Source organism: Pogonomyrmex barbatus, unplaced genomic scaffold (assembly GCF_055798465.1).
Source record: "Pogonomyrmex barbatus isolate J1 unplaced genomic scaffold, ASM5579846v1 scaffold16, whole genome shotgun sequence".
NCBI classification, from domain to species: domain Eukaryota; kingdom Metazoa; phylum Arthropoda; class Insecta; order Hymenoptera; family Formicidae; genus Pogonomyrmex; species Pogonomyrmex barbatus.
In genome coordinates this window covers 2,166,677-2,191,087 of record NW_028297112.1, presented here as the reverse complement: position 1 = coordinate 2,191,087, position 24,411 = coordinate 2,166,677, and the positions used below count along the sequence as shown (strand labels likewise).

Genomic DNA, 24,411 nt, shown 5'->3' with positions numbered 1-24,411 from the left:
TCGGAGATTTGCTTCGAACGAGTAGTGAACACTCGCGTTAGTCAGGCAAGGAACAACGACGATGTGAAAAATAATCCTTGTGTTTTTATTTCTTTCTAAGGATTTAAATCGATGATATATAATCCTGCAACAGTTAAGTCATTTCTCTCGCCATATCAAAGTTTCATTTTCGGCAAAAAATATTTAAACTATAATTTTATAGAAATTTTATAGAAAAGGAAAATTAGATATAATGAAGTTGTGTATAATTTATTGCTTTCAACAATGACTAATAGAATTGTACAGCACATCTATAAAAACAACGTTCTAAGAATGAGAATCCCAAAGGTATTATGAGCAAGATAATCGCTTATTCCAAGGTTATTGGCAAGTGGAACAATCATTAAGGACATCGTCGTGGGTATCCCTCAGAGAAACGTCTCTCTAACATCGAGATCGATTTTCCCTCTATAAAAAAATACAAAAGTTTTACTTCCCGTTTCCTGTTTGAATAGTTGACGTTGATATAAACATCCGGGAGAAAATTTTATTTTATACGAAAAAAAGAATCAAGAAATTTAAAATGCACTAAAGCGACGTCCTTTTAATCGGCGTTTGACTGTAAATTGTATACCTGAAGAATCTCGGCGACGACGCGAGGAACGCGCCAGAAGGAAATTAACGACGTCACTTCCGACGTTAATGGTGGCACAGAAATCCGGATCAATAGCGCATTTTTTTAAACGGTCGTTAAGCACCCACCCGATAGTATCGCGTTAATGGTATTATCGATATCTAATTCCATATTGTCCCGTGTGGAGCATTCGCTCGCAACTACGCGGCTAATGAAGTTAACACATGGTAATTGCCTTAAGTGCATCCGACGGATCGGACGCGTCTAACCAAAGAACAACGGGGGAGAGTCGCGCCGCGCAAACACGAGAGGAGGGTTACTTCGCTGTTATACATCACCGTGAACCATCGACGAATGACTGATCACATCAGCTTGAAACCCGATCAAAAAAATAGGGCAATCCTCGGCGATTTAGCAGAATTGTGAGTCATGTGCGTCTGGTGAATCATTCGCGTGGCAAAATTGGAGCTTACCACGAATCCACGATGCATTACCACGATGCTGAATTGTTAACGCTAATTGGGACTAATTAACTTCCGAGAAGAAGAGAGAAAAAGCTATAAGCTACTCATTGGGTTCGTGAAGAGTTGATTACTGGGACTGAAGAAAAGTCTTTCCTTTCATCCATTTATTTATATCGCTGAAAGAAGAAATAAGAGACTCAAGGATCATCTCCTTCCTTTTTTTTTTTTTTTGACGAAATGGCATGACGATCGTGCGTCACGACGCGTGTTCGTGCCCATAAGAGGATGGTAGCTATAGCGAAATCCTATCTAATCGATGGAAGTCGTTACACATACACACGCACTTGTCGACCGACTTCGCAAACTTTTACTTTCCAAACGGAAATAGTATGCCGGCCACGAAGATTCGCAACGAAATGTCTCGCCTGTGCAGACACGTGCGTTCCAGCGGATAACACGAAAGTGAAAATGGGGCTGTTGCGAGCGATCGATTCTTAGCGCGAAGTTTGCGGTCCATTGATCTCTCAGCTTGTTTTCTTCAATGTGAGACAACGATTAAATTTCTTAAGGTCACTTATACACTACGTAGAGACGCTCGTCCTACGACAGGAATGAAATGTCGACACAAAGTCGCCTGTTTTTTACGTCATGTGCTCCGAAAGAAAGCAAATATAATATACGCGACAGTGTTTGACATGGGAGCGGGATTATCAAACACGAGGAGAATTAATTTTCGACGGATAATGTCGATAAAAGAGAATAAACGTTAAAACTCGAACGAGTGAAACAATTTTTCGACGAGTGCGGGCTGAAATTATTACCGCTGAGGATCGCGCCTGTCCCCTTATGATCGGCGTGGAATTAAAATCCGTGGGATTTAAATTAAAAAAATTCAACAGAAAATTTCGAAAAGAAATCTAGGTATCGCCAAACATTGCAAAACGTCGCGCGATGGGCCGGAAGCAAAAGCGCCGCCTGATACCGGAACAGGATCGTAGAATTTGCGGCAGCATATGCTTCTTTCAGTTCACCTTTGTCATCAGTTGCGTGGCTTTGGTTTATCTCAGCGTCGCGATCTACGCGCCGTCGTACAGGTAAAAAAACGACGAATTATAATTTATAGCAAAGATAGAAATTCATCTCTAGCGTATCCTAATTTCTTTGAGAAATCCTTCGAAAATCTTCGAACACATCCATTATATAATATTACAAGAAGATATTAGAATATATAATTATATATCCCAATATTAACAATTAATTATTATTTATTATTGATATTTATTACAATATTATTATTAATATTAATAATAATTATATATAATTGTATATCCTAATTTCTTCTTTGGGAAACGTTCGATCGGTCAGATCATTAACTTCTCAACTTATCCAATGGGCTTGTTTTTCCTCGAAGTTTTCTCGCAGAAGATCGCGTTGTTCAGCGAGCAGGATTATTAAGGGGAGATTATGCCGGACGTTTATTCAAGCCAGAAATTTTATTCAAACAAAGTTGCGGGGAGAGAGGGATGTTCACCACTTGTTTCTGTAAGGTAATCTGAGGCGCGTTAACGACGCAACTGGCATAATTTCAGAGCTTTCCACATCGGCATCGAGCCGGAACCGGTGATGTGCCAAACCGTTAACGCCACGATGGTGAATAATTGCGGCTGGGCGAGTTGCGGCGAGTGGTGCTTGACGAAGACGAGCGGCTTTTGTCCGCAGCTCCACGCGACCGTCAGACGTAACGGCACCGACGTAATTTTTGAAAATTGCACTCAGTTCAACACGATTGCGTGCCCTCAGGTGCATAAAGTAACGCTGTAATAAACGCACTTTTGCAGCTCTCCTGCTTTTATTAAAAATGCAATTTCATTTAAAGTTGAAATATTTTTAAACGTAAATTATTTAGGAAGACCCTGGTGAATTATATTCGCACGCGGATATGTAAAAGATATCTATGATAATATGGATAATAAAATGAAATAAATTCTTGAGAATTTGATAGTATAAATGCAAAATAATATATCTTAAATTGTTTATATTGTATTTGAAATACTGAAGAAGAATGAAGAGACTTATATGTTAGATTTTTTTATTCTTTTTGTAGAGAGAAATAGGAAATAACAAAAAACCATTTTCAATTAAACCTTTTATTCAAATATTAATTTACTTTTGATTAATTTATTAGTGATCTGATTGTTTTAATTGAAAAGATATAAAGTTTTGTTTGAAATTAATAAAGAACTGAGAGAAAATATTTTTAACAAACTTGGTACAATCTCGGAAGATTGAGAATATTTACGATGTAAGAACTGACATTAAAATTTTACGATGTTGTTCGACGTTATTTTGTTAGGAACAGTTACAATCTTGGTTAATTAACGCAATTAACTTGAAAATCCATAGTAAAGTTTCTTCAGAGAGAAGGTAACATAATAAGCTTTGTCCCTTTATACTTCACTAGCTCCACTTGCCATAATCTCCCCAAAAAACTTTTTCCACTTGACATAGTATGAAAGTTTTTTCGGTTGGTACGTGGGCGAAGTGGTACGTTTACTTTTTGGATTCCGATCACTTTATTTCACGGTACATTCCCGATCAAGTATGATTGTAAGCTTTCACATGAACGGATGCTCCCCTGTGGGCATAGGCTTCCATCTCGTGGAGATATTACATTTTTATTGAAGCGGCATAAGGCTCCAATTTCTTCACCATACCGCCAAACATCGATGCGGTAAACGTGTTGCGTAAAAAAAATTGCATCCGAATAAAATATAACAATTTATTTGCTATATTATTAAGCATTACTTTCATTATTAATTCCTTCAATTTATGATTTATGCATTCAACGTTGAAGCAAAGTTTGCTTCACGTTAAAAATTATCTCTTAGAGATCAATTTTTTTTAAATTTTATTTGATAATTCTGATTATAATTTATTATTAAAATATAATGTCATTATACTCTTTGCTTCGGCTAAATTTAAAAAAATTGATAATATATTAAGCATATTTACAAAATATTATCTTATTAGTAATATAATTTTATTCATAATTCATATTAAACATTTTTTATTTTTTTAGAAATTATGAAAATTGTATTTTGTTTTCACCTTTAATTTGCCCTTCAATTTTCATCTCATCTCATGTTCTCATTTTTCCCGCTATATAACGATCCATCAACCGAGAAGCATCGATTACAGTCAACGGGATGTTTTCAGCTCGTTGAAACGATAAATTTTTGCAATATTCACAGAGAAAAAATGTCATTATGAAATATATTACTTGCGATATGCGTTGTATCATAACGTCAACCATCAGAAAAAAAGGACTCCTTTTGTCTCATTATATTTATGACTCTCATTTGCGAACGATATTAACTTTTTTCTCACTATTACCTGCAATTATTTAATGAACATTATGAAAGTATGATAAATAGGCGCGGCAAAATGCGAAAATGCAAGCAATATGAGCTTTTATTGTCATAATGATTATTCATTGTCGAACAATTTGCAGATTTCAACAACGGATTAAATAAAAATAATAAAAAATTTGTAATGTAATTTTTTTCATTATTTTAATAAAAATATATAAATATTAAGCTTTTAAGTAAATTGTTATAGTAATATTTTATAGTATTTAATTAATTAGAAAATAAATTTATCAAATTCATTTTTATCTGGAATTCAAAAATGATTAAAATGCATGTTACGGATCTTGATGGGTCGATTTCCAACTCGACGCGATGTATTTATTGGAAAAGGTTGACGTACGCGAATTGGAAGACTTTTAATTATCGTAAAAAGCAGCTAAAAATAGTCATTACACAAGATCCGAATCTAGAGCAAAAACCACAAGGTGGAAGGATACGAGTTACCCCTGAGGGAGCGTCCCATAAATATGAATATTTAGGCACGTGACATCGTATTGTATGCTGACCGCTAATGCTTTGCCAACAGGCCCGAAACTTTCTGAAAGTAATGGGATTTAATTAATGACGTTGATGAGAAAAGGCGATATAGCGTGTAACTAAAGCCTGCATGACAGCGCTTTTTGCAGCCGCATTGATGATAATACCGCGCAAACTTTCATAAACCATAAAGTAATTTTCCTAATTACGTAACGTGATATTTTTATATTTCTTGAACATTCTAATTAAATGACTAACTTCACAATAGAATTACAAACTAACAAAAAATAAAAATTAATTAACTCTCGCATGATAACAGTTATGATAGGAAAATAAAATTATAATTAAATCTCAATATTATAAATAATTAGAACTTTATATGAAATATTTTGAAATGAATTTTATTTTATAAGTAAAATTACTTTTAAACCTAGTTAACGAAACATCAAAGTTCATATATATAAATGAAAATTGCAACGGATTATTCGAGATTGCAATTTGATTGGCACTGATTTTAGCACATCAATTTGCAGCATGTATTGCATGTATTAATAATGAGATTAAATAAAAATTTTTAATGGAGAATATTGATAGGTGAACATGGGGAGCATGAAGAGATACAATTGCAACAACGGCAGCGAGTGCAGCATGTTGACCGGGGTGTTCAACTGCAGTCTCGGGCATTGTTCGAACATGAGCGAGCTAATGCTCTGCCATCACAAGGCTGACGGTATCATCATCGACAGCGACAAGGACAATATGAAATTGAACGGCTTTTTCAGCTGTCAGCATTCTAGATGCACAAAAATCAAGAACGCCTTCACTTGCGATCGATACTGCCCGAACATCTCCACCAACAATAGTAACGTGTACCTAATGCAGGGTGATAGTATTATATCAGCCAGATGCTCCCGTGGGATGGCCTTGAACAAAGCAAACGGTAGTCTGCCCGGTATCAGATTAGACGAGCCTATTAAAATCTGGGATGAGCGAAACGGCAGTATCGTCACGAGCTGCTTCGCAGTTACGAAGAACGGCAGCGTCATCAGGTAATGACGAATAATAAGGTAATGCAATGTAGTCTTGTCGCAATAAATCTTATTTTTTTTAAACTTGTCAAAATTTCGTTCTGCATTGAAACATATATTTGTAACACATATATAGAAAAATTGCTGAATGTCTGTTGCCTAATTCGTCGTATCTCATGAATAATTTATAATATAAAAATTTAGTAAATATACGAAAAAAATATGAAATAAGAAATAAATAATATAGATAAAAGTTTAACAAGTTACGTAATTTTTATATGTGCTGACAACATTTTAAAAAAATTAGGTAAAATTAATATTAATTATTCATCTTTTTATATAGTTGATAATAATGTGAAGATAATAATGAGATAGATGTAAGATAAATAGAAAAAAATGTGATTTGTATGAAGAAAATAATTGATATTTTATTTATGTTGCAACAAGTGCAAGTTATTATTGTTAATTTTTTAAGATACTACGTGTTAAATTTTTATGTTAAATTTTAAGAAAGAAAAAAAAAGTGCATTGTCAATACTATATTCTACTGAATTCCTCGACTCTACCTCTATCGTATCTTTGAGTATTTTAAATTCGCATAAAAATTGAGAAGAGATTCAATAAGACGCAAGGAGCTCGAGAATCAAATTGCCACTGATAGGTAGGCGACATTGGAGCTTCGTTGAATGATTGAATAGAGAAAATATTTTTGTTCCATTTATCGAAAGGCCTCATGACACCCATCATGGGCATTGATCAATAGCTAAATCCCAAACATTAATTTTTCTTGTGTATAAAACGAAGATAAAATTGTTAATATACCTTTACCATGTAAAATGTAGATAATATACATTCACATATTCAAATATAATCCCATTTCTCACTGTCAAGTTTCCCTTAAGTTAAAAGGTTGAAATTTTATTGAATTGTCAAGAAGCAAAAAGGATAAGCATGTCAATGACAGAGGAAGGGACCCTAAAATTAGGGTAAATCTGATACACTCGAAAGATCAATGGTTGCTATGGAAATACCCTATATTGCTCAATAAGAGAACTGGTATAGAGAAAAACGAACACGATTTTTGCAATAAAAGTAATTGACTCCAATAAAATTGAGAAGAGGGAAAATATATAAATAAAAAATATATAGCTTTGATTTGTATTCTCATACGATATTAATTGGTTAAACATTCAAACGTGTATCCGTTATAAAATTTTTTCACGAAAGAGATGTGTAAAGAAATTACAATGTTGCATAATATGCGTGAGAAAAAAACATTTATCTTTTTAAATTTTATTCATAATCGTATTTCTGTTACCCTAATTTTTTTTTTACCTTGATGATAAATCATTGATATGCCTAATATCGTTATCGCCCCTGTTGACATTCGCAGCACGGAGGATTGCGTGAATGGCACGTTATTAAGCAGGATCCCGATTCCCGTACCGTCCATTAACTTCACGAGCTTCCTGAAAATCTATGAGAAGAGCCTACAATATCCAGCGGATCCCACAAACGCCTATGTCCCGGCGCAGCAATCTTTGACAATTTACAATAGCTCGCGATTGTATATCAATCTCGAGCGTTGTGTAAACACCTTAAGGGGCGAGTGCAGACAATTCCTGCTCACCCATGGTCAAGATGGTGACAATCAAACCGCGCAGAGCAGATACCCCTGCTATTACAACAAGGTAAGGCATTTTCTGTCGAAAGATTTGACGAATGCATAACTCATCTCAAAATTTCCTTTCCCGTTAAATGGTAATTATGATATTTAAATAGAAAAATATATAAGTATATTTTTTGTAGAAAATTAAAGCGACTCTTTCTTAAAAAAAAAAAAAAAATATCCCGGCATCTTAATAATTTTTAAATAATTATTTATTTTATTATTATAATTATTATAATTACTATTTATATAAAACTTGTACTAAATGTGCAATTAAACTGCTGGAGAAAAAAAATCATTGTAATTTTCTACGGAAAATAGTTGTAACTACCATCGATTATCAGCTTTGATATAATTATAAAATATTATAAGCGTTTATGCGTAATTCTTATTTATGCGGATGCGTGTTGTGCAGAACGACTCGTTGTTCGTGGTTGCACGTTTCGACCTGAAGAAGACACAAATGGAGCTGTTGATCGCCGTCATCGTGCCGGCTGGGCTCTTCATCATCAGCGTGATCACCCTGATTATCATTTCGCGGTCCGTGCAAGTGGGAGATGACGCGAAGATGCGATGCAGATATTGCGCTGACAAGCAGGAAATTGAGGGCGAGGACGAAGGACTCGTGGAGGCAACGTCCTCCGCGACGCAAAGTCAGGGCAATGAGAACGAGATCAGAAGTATGACTCTTTAGCAGTACAAGCCGCTTGGCATGGGCACTGTGCTGGGTTACGAAAGGCTGCCACTGATCGACATGGACGACGCTGAGGATTCCTTTTAAAAAAAAACGCTCTGTCCGATTTTTGAAAAACCATGTCACGTCGAGTTGGTGCTCCAAATGAGAAGAATATTGAAAAAAATGGACTCTTCAAAAATTCAAACAAACGACGTATGAGCGAAGTTGGATTCTCGAATGGACATTAACGTCGTCTTCCGGAATAAAGTGTAATTTTTCTACAGTTACTACAATTATTGTAACGCGCAGGGATATGGACGTTACATTACGTGACTGATTACTGTGCTTGAGGTGGCGTTAGGTTCAATTATCTGCCATAGTGAAACTCGTCGAAAGTAACCCACTTGGGGTCCAAGTTATTGACTATTTAATTATATATCGATCTGATATATTTATATGTTCACTGTTGCCTTCGATGTACCGCTATCACTTTGTTTGCTCTCAAGACAAATGCGGATTAACATTGGTATCACAATCGTCGATACGTTAGTTTTAAGATTTCGCCTCCAAATATATTTAAGTAACCTTCATTAGAATATATATGTAACGGAATATGTAGAATATGATTGTTTAATGACTGAATATTTTAATGAAGGATATTTACATACAGCAGTGGCGTTAAATCGTCTCCGTGCAATGTATCCGATTAAAGTGCAACGTGAACACTTGATTGAATCAATGAAGACAAAATGGAGTAAGTGATGGAACGTGATGAATAAACGCCGAGATATTCACTATGATACCTTATAAAATGACATCGATTTTTTTTTATGTGAAAGGGGCAAGCTTGTTTCGATGTACAAAATAAATCTAGAATTACACGACGATCTAGCGCTCGTTTAATATTCGGTTATCAACGAACATGCATTTATATTTTTTCTACATTCACTTATTGTGCTACTCCGTAGTTGACTCCGTACGTGATTAGATATATCTAACACCGCTGGTGAAAACACTTGATGTGATTCCCTATTTTTCTGATACGCGAGCCCGAATAACTAAATACTACGACTGCCTATACGTAAATTATATTGTATACTACAATACATACTTGCGATGCATAAATATCACACAATATCCTGCGATGTAAATATATAAATATATGCTTTATATATTCGTGGTAATCGACATTGCCACAATTTTCGTGCCAGTTTCAGTCAGCGTGTGTTTCAAGTCAATCAAAAATATGATCCGTCATATGATAAATATTCGAAATACTTTATAAAATTAACAAATATGTGTATTAATTAGAAATATGAATTTTTATGATAAGACGTCCAAGAAATGCAATGCCAAAGTATTTTTGATTTTGAAGTATTAGATTCATTTCACATGTTTACTTTAAATAAAAAATATGTTCTCTATTATTTATCAAAGTAATCCGTTTAATATAAATAATTAAATCAGAAAGCCATAATTCTATCGGATTCTATGTATTCTAATCCTTCTAAAAAATAATTTCTAAAAAATTCATTAATCGTTTACTTTATTTCTTTAAAGAAAGAAAGTATATTTTCTAGCTTTTATCCGACAATTTTTATCTATCTTATAAAAAAAAATTGATGCGTAGAAATTCACTCGCATATTCAGCAATGTAAGATATTTACAGGCTTTAAATATGTAATAAGTAAATATAATCTCACGCAAGCAAACACACACATACGCATACACTTGAAGAGTAGCTATTAATAATCGGGAAACAAGAAACAAGGACTTTTCTGATGTCACTGTACTCTATGTGCCTTCTTCCGCTTTCGATGGAGCCAATAAAGTATACCTATTAATACTTACGAGTGCTATAACCAGAGACACACAGGCTCGCAAGAAAACTCTTTCTCTCTTAGGAATAAATATTAGTTATCTCCGTTTATTTCTATTCTGTTATAAAAATAAAAGTGTTCCGCTTTGCATAAGAGTTTAATTTCGTTATCCTTCTTGCTATTTAAAAACCATTATATAATCATAAAAATAATGTGATCATATTTTACTACTTGTTACAAACGGACAAAGAGATCTACGAACAATTAAAGTAACTAACGAAACGGTTTTTATAGAACTCCAATTAAGGGAATAATCCAAGATAATTAATTGTTCGCAAACGAAATAAAATATATAAATATAACGAATAATTGTATATATAATTATATATATAATAATTATATATTGTATATATAATTGTATATATATATATATATATATATATATATATATATATATAAAATTATCTATATGGAGAAAGGGCTAATCATCTTTATAAAATTATTGCTATTAGTTTATCATATATGTACAGAAAACGATATATTTCTGTAGTATATCTTTATGTCAATATACATTTACGACATAAATAAATGTGCCGACTGTAAAATATCATTTTCTTCTTTTTTTTTTTTATTAAATTTTCCTCATGTGCAAATTAGCGTATTCTCCTTCGCATATCTAAATGTATCTTCCGTTCAAAGTATAATTAATTCATTCAAAATTACCTTCATGAACAGTCCACAACAAACGTTGCGTGTTCGCGCGATTGTAAAATGCGATACGGAAAATGGGACAATTGAAAAAAAAAAAAAAAAAAGAACCGTCATTGAATATACATATCTTCCGCGTAATAATGGAATAATGGAAACGTCGAAACTTTTTGCCTTTTAAGAATTCCCTCCGGGACAAAAGTGCGATGTGCACATCTCATTGAAGATCGTATAAAATAATATTGGCGCACCTTGCGTGCCGCGAAGCACTTCGTGCCGAAGGCATCACTCGAAGGTCCTGCTGCGCAAGAACGAAATGCTTCTCATATCTGCCATTCGCTTGTAATATTGCCCATGCAAATTAATCTACCGCGAGGAACATTTTCTGACCTTGGCGCAACGAATATAATTCTACTCCCTTGCACGAAATTGCAGAGCGCCTGAAAAATTTTCTCTCGAAAACAGAGATCGAACTGCCGCCTCTAAAATGAAATCTCCTTATGGCTCGTATTTTTTTTTTTTGTAGAAATATATATTCTTTGCATTTGGTTAGGATTATTATATTATAATCATAATATCGTGTATATTTTGATTTGAATATACTGGAGTAAACTGTAATTTGTACGTTTGGAAAAAGTAACTTGCATTAATATTGTGACATCTAGATATATATATATATGATCTGGACAAGAACCATCGATCATCGCCGCAACTAGCTTTCATTCTTCAAACATTCTATCCTGTAATTTCTATCGTCAAACCGAATGCAAAATGCGGTCGTGTCGCTATGATAAAAACAAATGTGAAACTGAATTGTCATTGACCCAGATTCGTAGTATGCTGCTGATCAAAATCGAGTGCGTTCTTGCGTCAATCGTGTAGCTCGTCGCTCGACATTTAAAGGACTCTTCATAATACAGGCACGATTACACATTCATTACTACATAGCTGTGAGATTGTTTGCAATGTACGACGAGAAAAAGAGAGACAAAAGGAGAGAGAGAGAGAGAGAGAGAGAGAGAGAGAGAGAGAGAGACGGGAAGAAAACTAGAAGATAGTATCCCTCGTTTATTCCTAGTACACATCGTAGAAAGCTCGTTTGATGGTTTGATGTTAATGGAAAGTCTTAGATAAACATAAAAATGTGACCAAATAATGGAAGCTTTCAGGTTGGATGACCGCATTACGTGATAGGACAACCAACCAGCGAATAACACGAAATGAAGAAACGACCACGAGCAAATTATCGTAAAGAACAAAAAGAAGTTGTTTGGGTCGGTGAGCTTTCGGTAGACAATAAATACTGATAAAAAAAAACTGTACCTTTTATGTATTATTAATTCATTTCATAGAAATGGCCGGCTAATATCGATGTTTTTATCGCGTCTGCTACTACACCCAACAATAAGTCATATTTTTAAAAAAATAACAAATAATCAATTTAAAGTTATAAAAGTAATTAAAATAAAGTTATAAAAGATATAGAGTTCTATAAAAATGATGAAGGGGTGTGGATACGTTCGTCACGTTACGCAATAGTATATATGTTCTTTTGTAGATATATCGACTACAGAGAAACCAATTGTCTCGTAGTCGGATAACACCGATCGTTACATTAAATCAAGATATATCGCAGCATTACGATAAAAAAAATTTCTTCTGAGAATTCGAGCGTGATAGAAATTCCATTTTTCGTTCCATTTCTCTAGCAAGGGAAAACGTCTTAGGGGTGCTTCATTGAACAAACTGAACAAATTACGTTTACAACAAATATTGCAACCTCTTTCTGTCGATCTTCTGGAAAGAATAAACGAAACGTCATGAAGATTCACAGACGCAATTCCCTATGCAGCACGTCGACTAGACCAACGCAGTAATTCTTAATAAGATCCTAAATGAGAATGTTTTACTTATTTAAATTTTTTTAAAACGGAACAAAGTACAAAGTACCAAGAAGCAATCGCATTTCATGAATTATATAGTTATAAGAACGACGTTAGTTTCTGCTATGTCCATTTATCAATACGATTTAGCCTCGATGAAACAATAAATTATGAAAATACCTAAGACAATATCTTTTTCTCTGATTAATCAGCAAGTTGGAGAACTTTTATCGAAATTAAATAATTTTTTTTAAATGTGCATAAATATTAATTTTTCATATTTAAATATTTTTGTTATTGTTATATAATAACAACAATTATTAATAATATTATTATTATTATCAGTTTTATTATCAGTAATTTATATAGATATATAGATATGTTTTATATAGATATTTATATTTATTCATTATATAAATTATTGATTTTATATAACAAACTATAAAAGATTTCTAAATTTGGAAAAATGGATTTTTAAATATATTTCTACATATTTTTTAGTACAAAGACAAATTTTTTAAAAGCAATTTGTTTAATTGACCCTTAACAGAATATTATTCGATCAAGCAAACGTTTGGCAATATTAGCATACCTGTTGCTGTCTACAAAGAGATGTTCGTTCATCCATACTTTAGCATGGTAGAAATGGATTAAATAAAAAATAGATGATCTTGAAACATTTTTCCTCTTAATCGATTATTGATTTTTACACGCTATAAGTCGTATAGCAGTCGCACTTGGAAGCTATTTGCTTCAGATTGATAATGGAAACAATGGAATTGGAACATTGCTTCTACGAGTTCATTATACCTACTCATTAACCCCTGCCCACTGTCTCCATAACACTAATTTAATATGCATTATATTATGCATTATATTATATCATATATTTATCTTAATATATATATTTAATATATATTTATAATATATTTATAATATATTTATATATTTATAATATATATTTAAATTGCTGGAATACCAAAAATTTCTACGTAAAGCAATAAAAAATAATTTGCAAATATTCTTAAGTATTGATTAGATTATAATTAATTGCTACGTTCAAAAAGTTCAATAATTTTAAAAATAATACCTTCGTTTTTTAATATAAATAGAAATAATCAATAGATAGAAACATTTAATAATGCGCGCTTATGTTATAAAATAAACTGTCACTTTTTATTAAGATGAATACATTATTTAAATTAAATTGTGAATTGAATTGTCTACTTGTCTAAAACTAGATTTAGTCGATGTAGAACGATATTAAATTACTCATTCGTAAGAGATAATTCGCGAAGGCGGCACGTGTCAACAAGACTCGAAAGATCTACTATCAACTTAAACGAGCCCGCGAGCTGTTTCTGAAATAAGCTACCCTACTTCGAATAGGACGTGCAGAGGACACGCGTGTGATCAATAGATATGTACTATCTTTTCCTAAGCACGTGGATCAATGGAGAAGGTTTAGAGGCGCATTTCTCACTCACTGAAGTCTCACCTCGAAGAGTGGCAATCTTTTTTACTTTTTTTTATTTCTTGAGATGCAATGCAGGTTACAACATCAATTGTTTTCTTTGATTGACGTATAATTTATAAAATCCCGGTAATTATTTTTACTTCTAACTTATACTCGTCTTTATTGATTTTTGAATGAATGAGGATAAAGCAGAACGCGTTAAACTCGACTAAAACCATTTGTTGTTAATGTCGACGTTACCCGATAATTCATCCAACTTCTTTGAAATCCAGACGCGTCAATATATGTTCTTACATTATAGATTTTATTTACAGTATAATAATTAAAAAAATATATACTACTTTGGATGAATCACGAGAGATGTTCATCGTCGATGTATATGAAGAAACGCTTACCTTCAGTTGTTCTTGACGACGATACGCGTGCAACATCAATTGTTTCCGTTCATCTTCCGACATCAATGGCTCTCTCGCCGGTTTTCCAGATCCTCTCTTCTGCAGTTTTACAATCACTTTGGTCTTCTCGTTATTACCCAGAAAGTCCTTCATCTTTTTTCCGGATAATAACTCTTTCCCGGAAAACCATAGTTGAGCCAATTGCACATCGATTATCTGCAACAAGTGCACGTTTTTCCAATGTCAATAAAGATGTCGCTAATCTTCGGCTTGCTTGATTTTTTTGACAAACAATACAAAAATTTTAAAATTGTTTTTCATTGCTGGAATTTTTTAAACATCTGTAAAACATTTAAATATTTAAGCAACAATAGATAATGTATAATATTTAAGAAAAAATTGTTAAATTAGGATATTTTTAAATGATACTTTCTTTCAATTATCTCATGTTACTATATTAAGTATTAATTTACAAAATATAGCATGTACCTCGAGAGATGCTTGAGTACCAGTAAGATCTTCGGTATTTTCAAACTCTTTACGTATCACGTCATGTGGCGGAAGTCCCATTGGATAGACGATAGTCACGGCGCCTCTTAATAAATCCAAGGCTTCTTGGACAATCTTTTGGGTAACTAATTTCTCTTGTTGTACTAATTTCTGCAATTGTGCAAAACAATTAACAATAAATTAAACAGAAAAAGAAAGATTAAAATATAAGAAACTAATTTATATTTACCTTCGACGTCATGGCACGGGCGTCCTCGATAGTTTTTTTCAATACCTCCTGCATTTTCTCGTTCGGCTGTCTACCATTTCTACGGCCTGTATTTATCTAAACTTAGTCTCAATTTATCATGTAAATATGTTTAGTTTCAAATGCAATCTCCAATTTATTTATATATTAATAAAATTTTATCCTTCGAAAGCATGCTTAGAACTGAAGTAAGACATTTGATTGAAATACTTCAACGTGCAACTTTTGCACGATATAATAAGACTCTCATTGCAAAATATTAAAATATAATGATAATCTTGTGATAATCGTTTCCAAGTTTTTGTTTAAATTATTAAAGTGTAAGCCGAAAATATGAACCGTAATAGAAATATCAAGATAAAACATATGTATAATTTTAGTAGCGTAAAATTTATATCATCGAGATGAATATAAAAGGAGATAGAAGATAATCGAAGATAATCAATTTTGTAAATAAAATTTTGTAATTAATTTTTATTAACATTAATATTAAGAAGATACAAGTGCGTCACATATTTCTGTCTTTTTTATTAATTACTTTTCCATCCTTTAAACTAAAACTTTCGAAAGATTTATGACTTTATATTATGTTAAGGTGTTTATTTTTTTCTATAGTAAGACTCATTATCTGTTGCACACAGAATGTTGCGTAATTACCGATATTGTCTCTGTTAAAAGTCCAACCGCCCATGGGCACGCACTTGTCAGCCCATTCGTCCTTGAGTTTGAGCTCCTCGACCTGCTCATCTGTGAGGCCCATTATGTCAGGTGGTAACATCACGCCATGCTTAGCCAGCTCCTCGATCTCTATTTTTCGCGAAAGAGATACCCGTGAGAGAATGAAGAGCGACCGGTCAAGTGTAAGTCCGTATAATTATCCTGCGTGACTAATATCACACGATGCCCGGGATAGATGGATTCATAAACTCAGACCTCGACTTCTTATTACATGCTGTTATTACTAGCCGCGGGTATGCCCCGAAGAGATAATCACTAATGAATTTCTCGCGTTAATATTCCAACTGCGAGGCCAGGGCCACAAAAAAAAAATCATAAGAAGCAATCGGTGCTGCCTTTGTTGGTGCTTACTCGTCGCTTAGTCACTCTGTTTTATATCCTCTACAGCTTTATTGCAAATATATTCCATGCAAATATATTCCATGTAAGAAGATACCGATATTTAAGACTGTGTATATTTCAAAATCTCATGTGTACCATTAAATCTGAGATGAATAAAACTAAAGGAAATAATTTTTCTTCGTATTTATTTCTTAAACTACTATTTATGGTTCTTTAAAATAACTCCAACATAATTCCAAATTTTCAAAAGGTTATTTAATTTTTTTGAGATATTCAGAATAACTAACTATTTTTGCAAAACAGAATATAAAACAAATTTACCATAACAAATTCTTGAAATCTTCAAACGACCGTTGTAAATCACTGTGATGTCACGTATAACATCGTCCACGTGCGCCTCTAGGTGAGTGTCATATAAAAATTGGCTGTCATCACCTTTCTTCACGTGCAGTCTCACCATTTTCACCGAATTAAGATTTTCAATTAAAATTGAGATTTCTGATATAAAATTAATGTATCAAGTCGCGATTTATATCTTCGTTAACTTGCGTGTTTTTTTTTTTTTTTTATTGAAGATGAATGTATTATGGTTATATTATGGTTATATATTATGGTTAGAAATTTGATTTGAGAGTTGAAATGAATTCTGTTAGGTGCATCATTGGATTGTCACGAGGAACTAAATATATCTAACATATATCCACCCAACAAAAGTAGCTTGAATGTCAGGATGCATCTTCCATGGCAACACAAGTTATCGACTAAACAATGCGAATATAGCTAGCTATCAATGTAAGAGAAATTGGAATGAAAAGTTCATATATTTTGTAAGCATTGTATATTGTGTGATAACCGGCTTAAAAATATGAGAATAACTAGCATCAAACAACTAAAGATAAAAGGGAGCAATAAAAGCAAATCGATAAGAATAGGAAGATATTACTTAATGAGTATACTCTCTGTGTTGTTCATTATTATATAATATACATATTTACATTCTAGTGGAACACGGATTACAAGAATAAAGACGTTCATATATCGTTACAAATATTAAGAAACGCTGACGATGGATCTCTATTTCGGTCGTCGCGCTTCTACTGGCGTTTTTGACACAAAAATATGATATATTTGTATGATTACTTAACGTCGAGATATAATATATATAGTAGCAATTAATATTTTAAATATTCTCGGCGCAATAATATTCGCTGCACAATAAAAATCTATGTCGTAATTCATAACTCTCGGCTATAATGTAAGTGACTAGTATTACGTTAAAATACATTTAGAGTTTCGATTCGATGAGGTGCATCTTACGCAGGTCATTTTCTGTTTGGGGTTCAAACAAAGGTGATCCGTGGACGTAACAAATTATTGATAATTTTATCCGTTTCATTTCACATCAAATAAAGTTTTGTTGCGATTGTTGCACATCATGCTCCCATTGAGTGACGCGCATGTTGGAAATCTCAACATAGTTCTTTACATTTTTGTTGTTCTCATCTCACGTTAGCATTTTGTCCAGTGTTTATTTGTTATGTCCACGAGATGGTCCCTATAATAATTATTGCATACAAACATGTTGAACAATTAAACATCCTAAATGCGCGTCTTAGATTTGCAAGCGCAATTATCGGCTCGCGATAATTTCAAACAAACACGGCGAAAACAAATATCTTTAATTTTAATTCTTAACATCGATACGAGTAACAATGATAATTGCTTATGTTGAGTGGAGTCGCTTGCCACCCGCATGATGGAACAACGAGATTTAGAAGCTTACTCAAAATCCTTTCGCATTGCTCGAACAGCCGAGGCGATTGTGTCCTCAGCGGTAAATCTATAATAATGAGCAGAGCTACACGGTGTACTGGTTTATTTATAAAAGTTGCAACATATAGTATATTTTTAGTTTCATAAAAATAAATTAATTTCAAATATTTCATCATGATTGTAAGTTAAAAGAATAAAATAATAATATTTAATGCCGTAATAAAAAACAATACGCAACGTAAAAGAAATTTCTTTCTTGAAAAATTGCAGTCATAAGCTATTTCTGCTTGACTAAACCCTCAGTATTTTATTTTTTTGCACAACAATTTAAACGACGTAGCAGTGCATCGTATAGCTCCGACATTGAAATGACGTAGTTCTCTCTTTTACATATAACAAACACGTGCTTATAAGAGCACATTTATAAATAGACACACGTGTACATGCGTACGCGACATTTACATATTCGTTCGTCTACGTACGACGATATTTATATGAGAGGAAGAAAATTCCTCAACCGAGACGAATGTCAACTACATTAATGCAATATATGCTATGATAGAAAAATTGGCATTTGGTCCGAAAGAAAAATATAAAATGCATGAAATGTGTATCCTCAAGTACCCTATCTAGGCTTCGTCCCATTTTTAGGAGCCTGACGGAAACATTCGATCAACATCGTCATTGCAAATGGGCGCATACGAACACTGTCAACTTAGATGGCTTCGTTTATAACTAATCGCTATAATTGGTTGGTGCATTGTACGAGATTAAATGATTTTATATAGCATGTTATTATGAAGCTCGGTCTCCGAAGAATTATTTGTTCAATTTAAAATTTTTTCAGTTACAAAATAAAAAAATATTTGGCGTAAAGTTCAATAATTAATTTCCACTGCACTAAAAAAGAAATATTAAAAAAAAAATCTCAGCTTTGTAAATGTATTATAATGTGCAAAACTCGAAACAGTAACTCTTTATCAATCAGGAACTTTTATCGATTAAGATATGATTATGAGAAAATATTGTTAATATCATCTTTTATCTTGGTCGTGTCTCAGCGTACCTTCTATCTTATTTTTATCGATGATACTTGCTACGGTACAGAATAAACCCATGGAGTCGCTATTCTCATATAAACACATACACATAGTCGTCGAAAACACCGAATGACGTTCGTCTTCTATCTCGCAATCAGAAGCGTTTATCGATCGTGTTTCATCTTTCAGCATTAAAATGCAATCAGATTAAAAAATTGCAGCAAGACGTGATTTCAAGGATCGCGCTCAACCCTGATCAGGATTTGATAGAATTTACACACTCTCGAACAACAACAACAACATTGAAATTGCAAAAATAACGAATAGTTCTTTATATCCTGATTTATCAAGACACACGTGAGCCATTTGTATCATTAAATTCGCTGGATGAGATCCATTCTCTTTCTTCACGTTCTGTTTCTTGCAACTTTCATGATAAACGGACGGCAAGATCTTTGGATAGTAAACGTCATACGGAGGATTCTTCTACTACTATACGACAAAACAGGTTGCTTATCTCAAAAACGATTGCTGAACGAAGCTAACTACGACATCGGTGGGTTTTGGCTACTGATCGCGCGATCGATCGAGATTATTCCTCGTCGATGGTAGGCTGGACTTGTAGTAGGTCTTTTAGGACCCTGTGGTCATATTGCTGCTCGTCGGGTACTTGCAGAGTAGAAGAGGAAGAAGGAGTGGAAGAGGATGAAGAAGAGGAAGAAAAAGAAGAACCGTGCAACGATTGTTGCACGGTATCCTGCTCTCAAACTTTACTTTCGGGTCCATCGGTGGTATGCTTAAAAGAATTGCGAATTTTACTTAGATGAAGAGCAGCGATGTGTCCGTAGCTTTTGTTGTACCAGTCAGGTGTGCGACCTCTGAAAACAAATTATTCCATTTAGAAATAATTTTAAACAAGTAAAAATAAATAATTTATTTTGTAAGATATTTCTAAGCGAATGTTGGAAATTAATGATAAAATGTCTTTGCCTTAGAAGAAAATAGATAATACTAGTACTTACTTCGTATCGACTCTGGATAAATGCATTATGCGGGATTTGCCGCTGCCACATGGTTCGATAAGATAACGAGAGGCCAAAACAATGCCACGAGTTCCACCAAGCATGACAGGAGCATCTGGATGTTCCACCGATGTTTCGACAATGACACAAGCACCTTTAGGAAGATCGTTTCTCCAAGATCTATGAAGATTAAATTAATTAGAATCTGTAAACATCCCTAACAATCAAAGTTTATAAAAAATATTTATTAGAAAAGCATTACAAATCATATTGAAGTATATTTATGCATATGTTTTTATAAATAAAAAATTATAAATTTGATTTTTCATGACAAATAACATAAGCTCACCTCAATACACAATAATCTCGAGCGGGCAGCGGACTCATGTTTCCAGTAGCATATTGGAAGACCTCTACATTGGTGTCCAATTTGGTTACCAGTCTATATTTTAATAGTTGTGGATCCCAAATGTGTCTTTCTCTTAGCACACGATGTAACAGTTCGTTTGGCGGAGCTTCGACTTCAGTTGACACTCGCCAGAGACGAAGCGGGTGTCCATCACCAACTTTCTTGTACGCCATTTCTACAGTATTGTCGGCAGGATTGTTTATCGTGACCCAACCGCGACTTCTGCTGGAATAAATTGCAATCTCTGTTTAGTGTGTGTCTTCTCTATTAATCTAATTTGTTTTACTTTTTTGCTTGGATCAGATTTAACACTGTATTTTTTAAAATTCTTTCTCTTATTCATACTCGTCTATTTGGAAATATACGCATTTAATTAAAAAATTGTTATCTACTTACTCGCATCTACTTTATATGAAATATTAATTTTATTCGCTAATAAAATAATATAATGATATGTAATCACTTTTCTCGCGCTTCCTTCAACAACGCCGTGGTACAGGCGTACAAGTAACCCCTCCAATCCTGCTTCAGTTCCGAGCCGAGTTCCTCCAATGCGACCGGAATGCTCTCTTCCATGTAATTAAAGTGACACTGCGTCAGCATGTCCGATGAGACCTGAAAGCATCGGAAGAGGTATAAGCCGTGCCCTTCCCATTCGTTCGCGTTTGGAATCGAACGGAATGATCGCGATCAATGAATAACGACGCTTCGGCACTCACCATGAATAATTCACGATGCATCTTGATCAGATACAAAAGACAGTCGTGAGCAGCTTTGTTTTCTGAAAGTTCCCGCTGATCGGGAATGCCCACCGTTTTTCGCCTACGTGGCGACACGCTGCTCGACCTGTTGGTCACGTTCGTGTTGCTGTGATTGAAATGGAACAAGCTCGGAGCTAGACACACAGCCAGATTCGAGGCTGTCATTTGATTGTAGGGCGAATTGCTGGCGACATGATTGAGAAAGTCGAGCAGAGTCTCCAACGCTTCGCGATGTTCGTCCGGGAGCAGCAATAAGACGCACTGCACAGCATCGGGTCGCAATTCCACTGGTACATCTGTAAGAAGAAGGGGATCATTTCAAAGTTATCTTTTTTTTTCGTATAATTTAAATTATTAGATTTATTAGATTGAGAGCGTGGCATAGTAGACAGCGCACTGGTCTATTATATTAAAGGTCCCGGGTTCAATTCCCGGCAGAGCCAAAATATTTACGCTCGTCTCCTCTCGGAAAGCAATAGCAAATCGTCAAGAATAACTTTGCCATGAACGTCTCTCTATCAAAAATTTGTCGGAACCGGCGTTAAACTGTAGGTTCCATATACCTGCGTATAATCATCGTGCGTACACAGGTATATGAGAGAGATCACTACGCTCGGACACGAGTAATAAGACTGAGGAAGGATAATTTACGAACTTAGAAAACAAACTAGCACAAATCGCGCAAACTCACGTTGAAAGATGGCAATGAACGTCTCCGAAAGTTTGTTCGTCAGCAGAGCTTCCGGCAGTTCCCTAAAATATTGTTTGACAAGATCGGCGACGTCAAACGCTTGCTGTCCGTCGAAATTGATATTGTCTCCCTGGGTCTCTGTCATGACTTTCAGCTTTTGTATCCTCGATTTGACGCCGCTTTTTCTAAAGATGCCCACTTGATCCAGAGCGTTGGCTCTCAGCCATCTCAGGGCAATCTGAATACACTTAGGTAAAGCTTGACCAGTTCTCTGTAGAGACAACAAGAGCGGTACTCCGAAAACTGTTTTGTCTTTGTAATCAGGCGACTTGATTTTCCTGATAAATTTTGGAAGTTCCCAGTTCCAGCCAGTACGATGAGTCGGACAGTACCGTTCCATGCATGCTGTAAGTTTCAGCAACGCTAGCTTTCTCAGGACTAAAAGTTGCCCGCATGACATGGAAGCCATTGCTCTGGGACACAATGGGTCCAAGGGTTCGGGATAGAGTGATCCTCTCTGGAAGCTATGCCACCTGACAACGGTGCCCTTGTGCCTTGGTGACTCCTCCTCTGGTTCCGAATCTCTACTAGCCACAGTGGAGCCGCTTTCCTGACTACCCGCCAATTCGGAGCTCCTAGATCTGGATTTTTCCCGATAAACTGTCACCTCCTTGGACAGCGACTTGTCCCTATGTGAGTCGTCACGGTGTCGAAAACTTTTGCGCATTTTATCCTCCCGTTTTGAAGACGCTGGCTTGTCCTCTTTGCTCTGGGCGAGCTTCTCCCGATACCTCTGCGACTCCTTGCCCAGGTTCAAGCTACCGCCTCGGGTGTTAATGGGCGCACTCTTCGCCGGCGATTCCTTGGAACTTTGGGATCGCACGTTGACGAATTCTAGCACCTTCGCGTGGTTACTGTTAGCATCACGGAAGTATCGGTGTCGCCAGTTGGTCGGCTGGCATTCAGAGTCGCTCAGGGCGCCCTGATCTTCCCTGCCGCGATGTAGAAATCGACGGGCGCGATTCATCTTCGTGCGGGTTGGCGTTGGCGTCGGTCCGCCGCCTTGCGAACCGTCCGAACAGTAGCTGGAGGAATCGTCGCCGAAGGGGCTAGGCGCGTTCGCCAGCGGCGACGGCGGCAGATGGTAAGGGGAGGCCGGCAGGGTGACCGGCGAGCCGGGGATCTGTAGAGGTGAAGCCGACAGGAGATCGTTGAAGGGCACCGGCGCCGGCCCCGTGGGCGACACGTCGACGCAGTTCAGCTCCTTCATCTTCTGCTGCATGGACATCACGTCGAGCACCTGAGGCCCGCTGATCACCACCCCGTCGCGATTCTGGCGCTTTCGCCGCCGCGACTTCAGGGACTCTACGCGCCTCAGGAAGGCTTTCGCGCCGTCCCTCAGTCTCTCCGAGCCGGTCCTGCGAAATCGCGGGCCGATCTCATCGGGAAGAGTCCCCGGCGGCAGACTGCCGTACCGCAGGTTCTCCAACATGGTGTCCTCCGCTTCTTCGGCCTCGAGACGATCCTCGAGAGAGTCGTCCTCGGAAGCGGCGTTCTGCCCGGCGATCGCCTGCAGCCTCTCGACATTCGCCGCTGTGACGTCGCCTATGCGGGACCAGCGTCTCGTCTTCTTCTCAAAAGTCCATTTTTCGCTCAAGGCGCACTGCGTGTCTTCGTCGGACTCGTCACCACCGCCACTCTGTGTGTCAAAAGTAATAAAGCATATAAAATAATTTTTAATTTGCAATAATCTAACTTACATCTAACTTACGTTCCTTACGTTGATACGACATCGTATATCAAATAATGATAATAATGATACAGAAAGAAGAAAAAGAGAATGCGACAGCATTTATCCAATACACTAATTATTCTTTTTAATAGCAAAGACATATTAACAAGCTTTAATAAAAATCGATGTTTATCAATTTTTGCTAAAGAGCAAAATTAAAAGCGTTGAACGGAATTATATAAGGGAATAATTGTAAGCGCATTATCATATTTTTAACAAAAGTCGCGACAGCTATTTTGATCGACCCAAATTTTCAGGCGAAAACACGTAGCAAAAAATGATTCACCAGTCTGAATCACGATCCGGATCCAGTTCGATCTAGATCCGGCAACGCGATTCGAATGAAAATTCCATACGTGCGTGCCGATTTTCGCGAGCCTCGAGCCCATTTATTTCGCACGAGGGATAATACTGTCGCGTGTAAGGTGCGATTCGGACAGGCACAAAG

The 24,411-nt window shown here is 35.5% G+C and overlaps 3 protein-coding genes across 5 annotated transcripts in view; 1 reads left to right on the top strand and 2 right to left on the bottom strand.

The window, feature by feature from the left end:
* Nucleotides 1–439: 439 nt before the first annotated feature.
* On the top strand, nucleotides 440–10,328 carry Teh4 (tipE homolog 4 phospholipid transfer protein). 2 transcript variants are annotated; one of them, XM_011636675.3, is made up of 5 exons: nucleotides 440–2,171; nucleotides 2,667–2,877; nucleotides 5,577–6,031; nucleotides 7,404–7,701; nucleotides 8,095–10,328. In XM_011636675.3, exons 1-5 carry the CDS (start codon nucleotides 2,029–2,031, stop codon nucleotides 8,371–8,373), a joined length of 1,386 nt encoding a protein of 461 aa, XP_011634977.2. In that variant the 5' UTR covers nucleotides 440–2,028; the 3' UTR covers nucleotides 8,374–10,328. The 2 variants fall into 2 exon arrangements, with proteins under 2 accessions (XP_011634977.2, XP_088930009.1); XM_089073883.1 differs by lacking the exon at nucleotides 2,667–2,877.
* Nucleotides 10,329–13,217: 2,889 nt separating this feature from the next.
* On the bottom strand, nucleotides 13,218–17,283 carry LOC105425762 (cilia- and flagella-associated protein 298). The gene is made up of 5 exons (XM_011636674.3): nucleotides 16,797–17,283; nucleotides 16,053–16,202; nucleotides 15,378–15,463; nucleotides 15,128–15,298; nucleotides 13,218–14,854 (listed from the first exon to the last, which is right to left on the bottom strand). The coding sequence occupies exons 1-5, from the start codon at nucleotides 16,933–16,935 to the stop codon at nucleotides 14,552–14,554; spliced, it is 849 nt and encodes a 282-aa protein (XP_011634976.2). The 5' UTR covers nucleotides 16,936–17,283; the 3' UTR covers nucleotides 13,218–14,551.
* Nucleotides 17,284–17,437: 154 nt separating this feature from the next.
* cv-c (RhoGTPase activating protein) overlaps nucleotides 17,438–24,411 on the bottom strand; it is a 205,890-nt gene continuing 198,916 nt past the window's right edge. The window contains exons 11-16 of one of the 2 annotated variants that reach the window (XM_011636672.3): nucleotides 22,172–23,870; nucleotides 21,439–21,776; nucleotides 21,183–21,334; nucleotides 20,660–20,944; nucleotides 20,311–20,490; nucleotides 17,438–20,166 (exon numbers count right to left, since the gene is read on the bottom strand). In XM_011636672.3, coding sequence (XP_011634974.2) covers nucleotides 20,052–20,166; nucleotides 20,311–20,490; nucleotides 20,660–20,944; nucleotides 21,183–21,334; nucleotides 21,439–21,776; nucleotides 22,172–23,870 — 2,769 coding nt within the window. In that variant the 3' untranslated portion in view covers nucleotides 17,438–20,051. The remainder of the gene's footprint in view (nucleotides 20,167–20,310; nucleotides 20,491–20,659; nucleotides 20,945–21,182; nucleotides 21,335–21,438; nucleotides 21,777–22,171; nucleotides 23,871–24,411) is intronic. The other variant, XM_011636673.3, reaches the window with a different exon arrangement.

Coding starts and splice junctions, on each gene's coding strand:
- Teh4 (XM_011636675.3), top strand. CDS start 2,029: ATGGGCCGGAAGCAAAAGCGCCGCCTGATACCGGAACAGGATCGTAGA. Junction 6,032..7,403: donor AAGAACGGCAGCGTCATCAG/GTAATGACGAAT, acceptor TGACATTCGCAG/CACGGAGGATTGCGTGAATG. Junction 7,702..8,094: donor ACCCCTGCTATTACAACAAG/GTAAGGCATTTT, acceptor CGTGTTGTGCAG/AACGACTCGTTGTTCGTGGT.
- LOC105425762 (XM_011636674.3), bottom strand. CDS start 16,935: ATGGTGAGACTGCACGTGAAGAAAGGTGATGACAGCCAATTTTTATAT. Junction 15,464..16,052: donor TTTTAACAGAGACAATATCG/GTAATTACGCAA, acceptor AGATAAATACAG/GCCGTAGAAATGGTAGACAG. Junction 14,855..15,127: donor GTACTCAAGCATCTCTCGAG/GTACATGCTATA, acceptor CACTTGTTGCAG/ATAATCGATGTGCAATTGGC.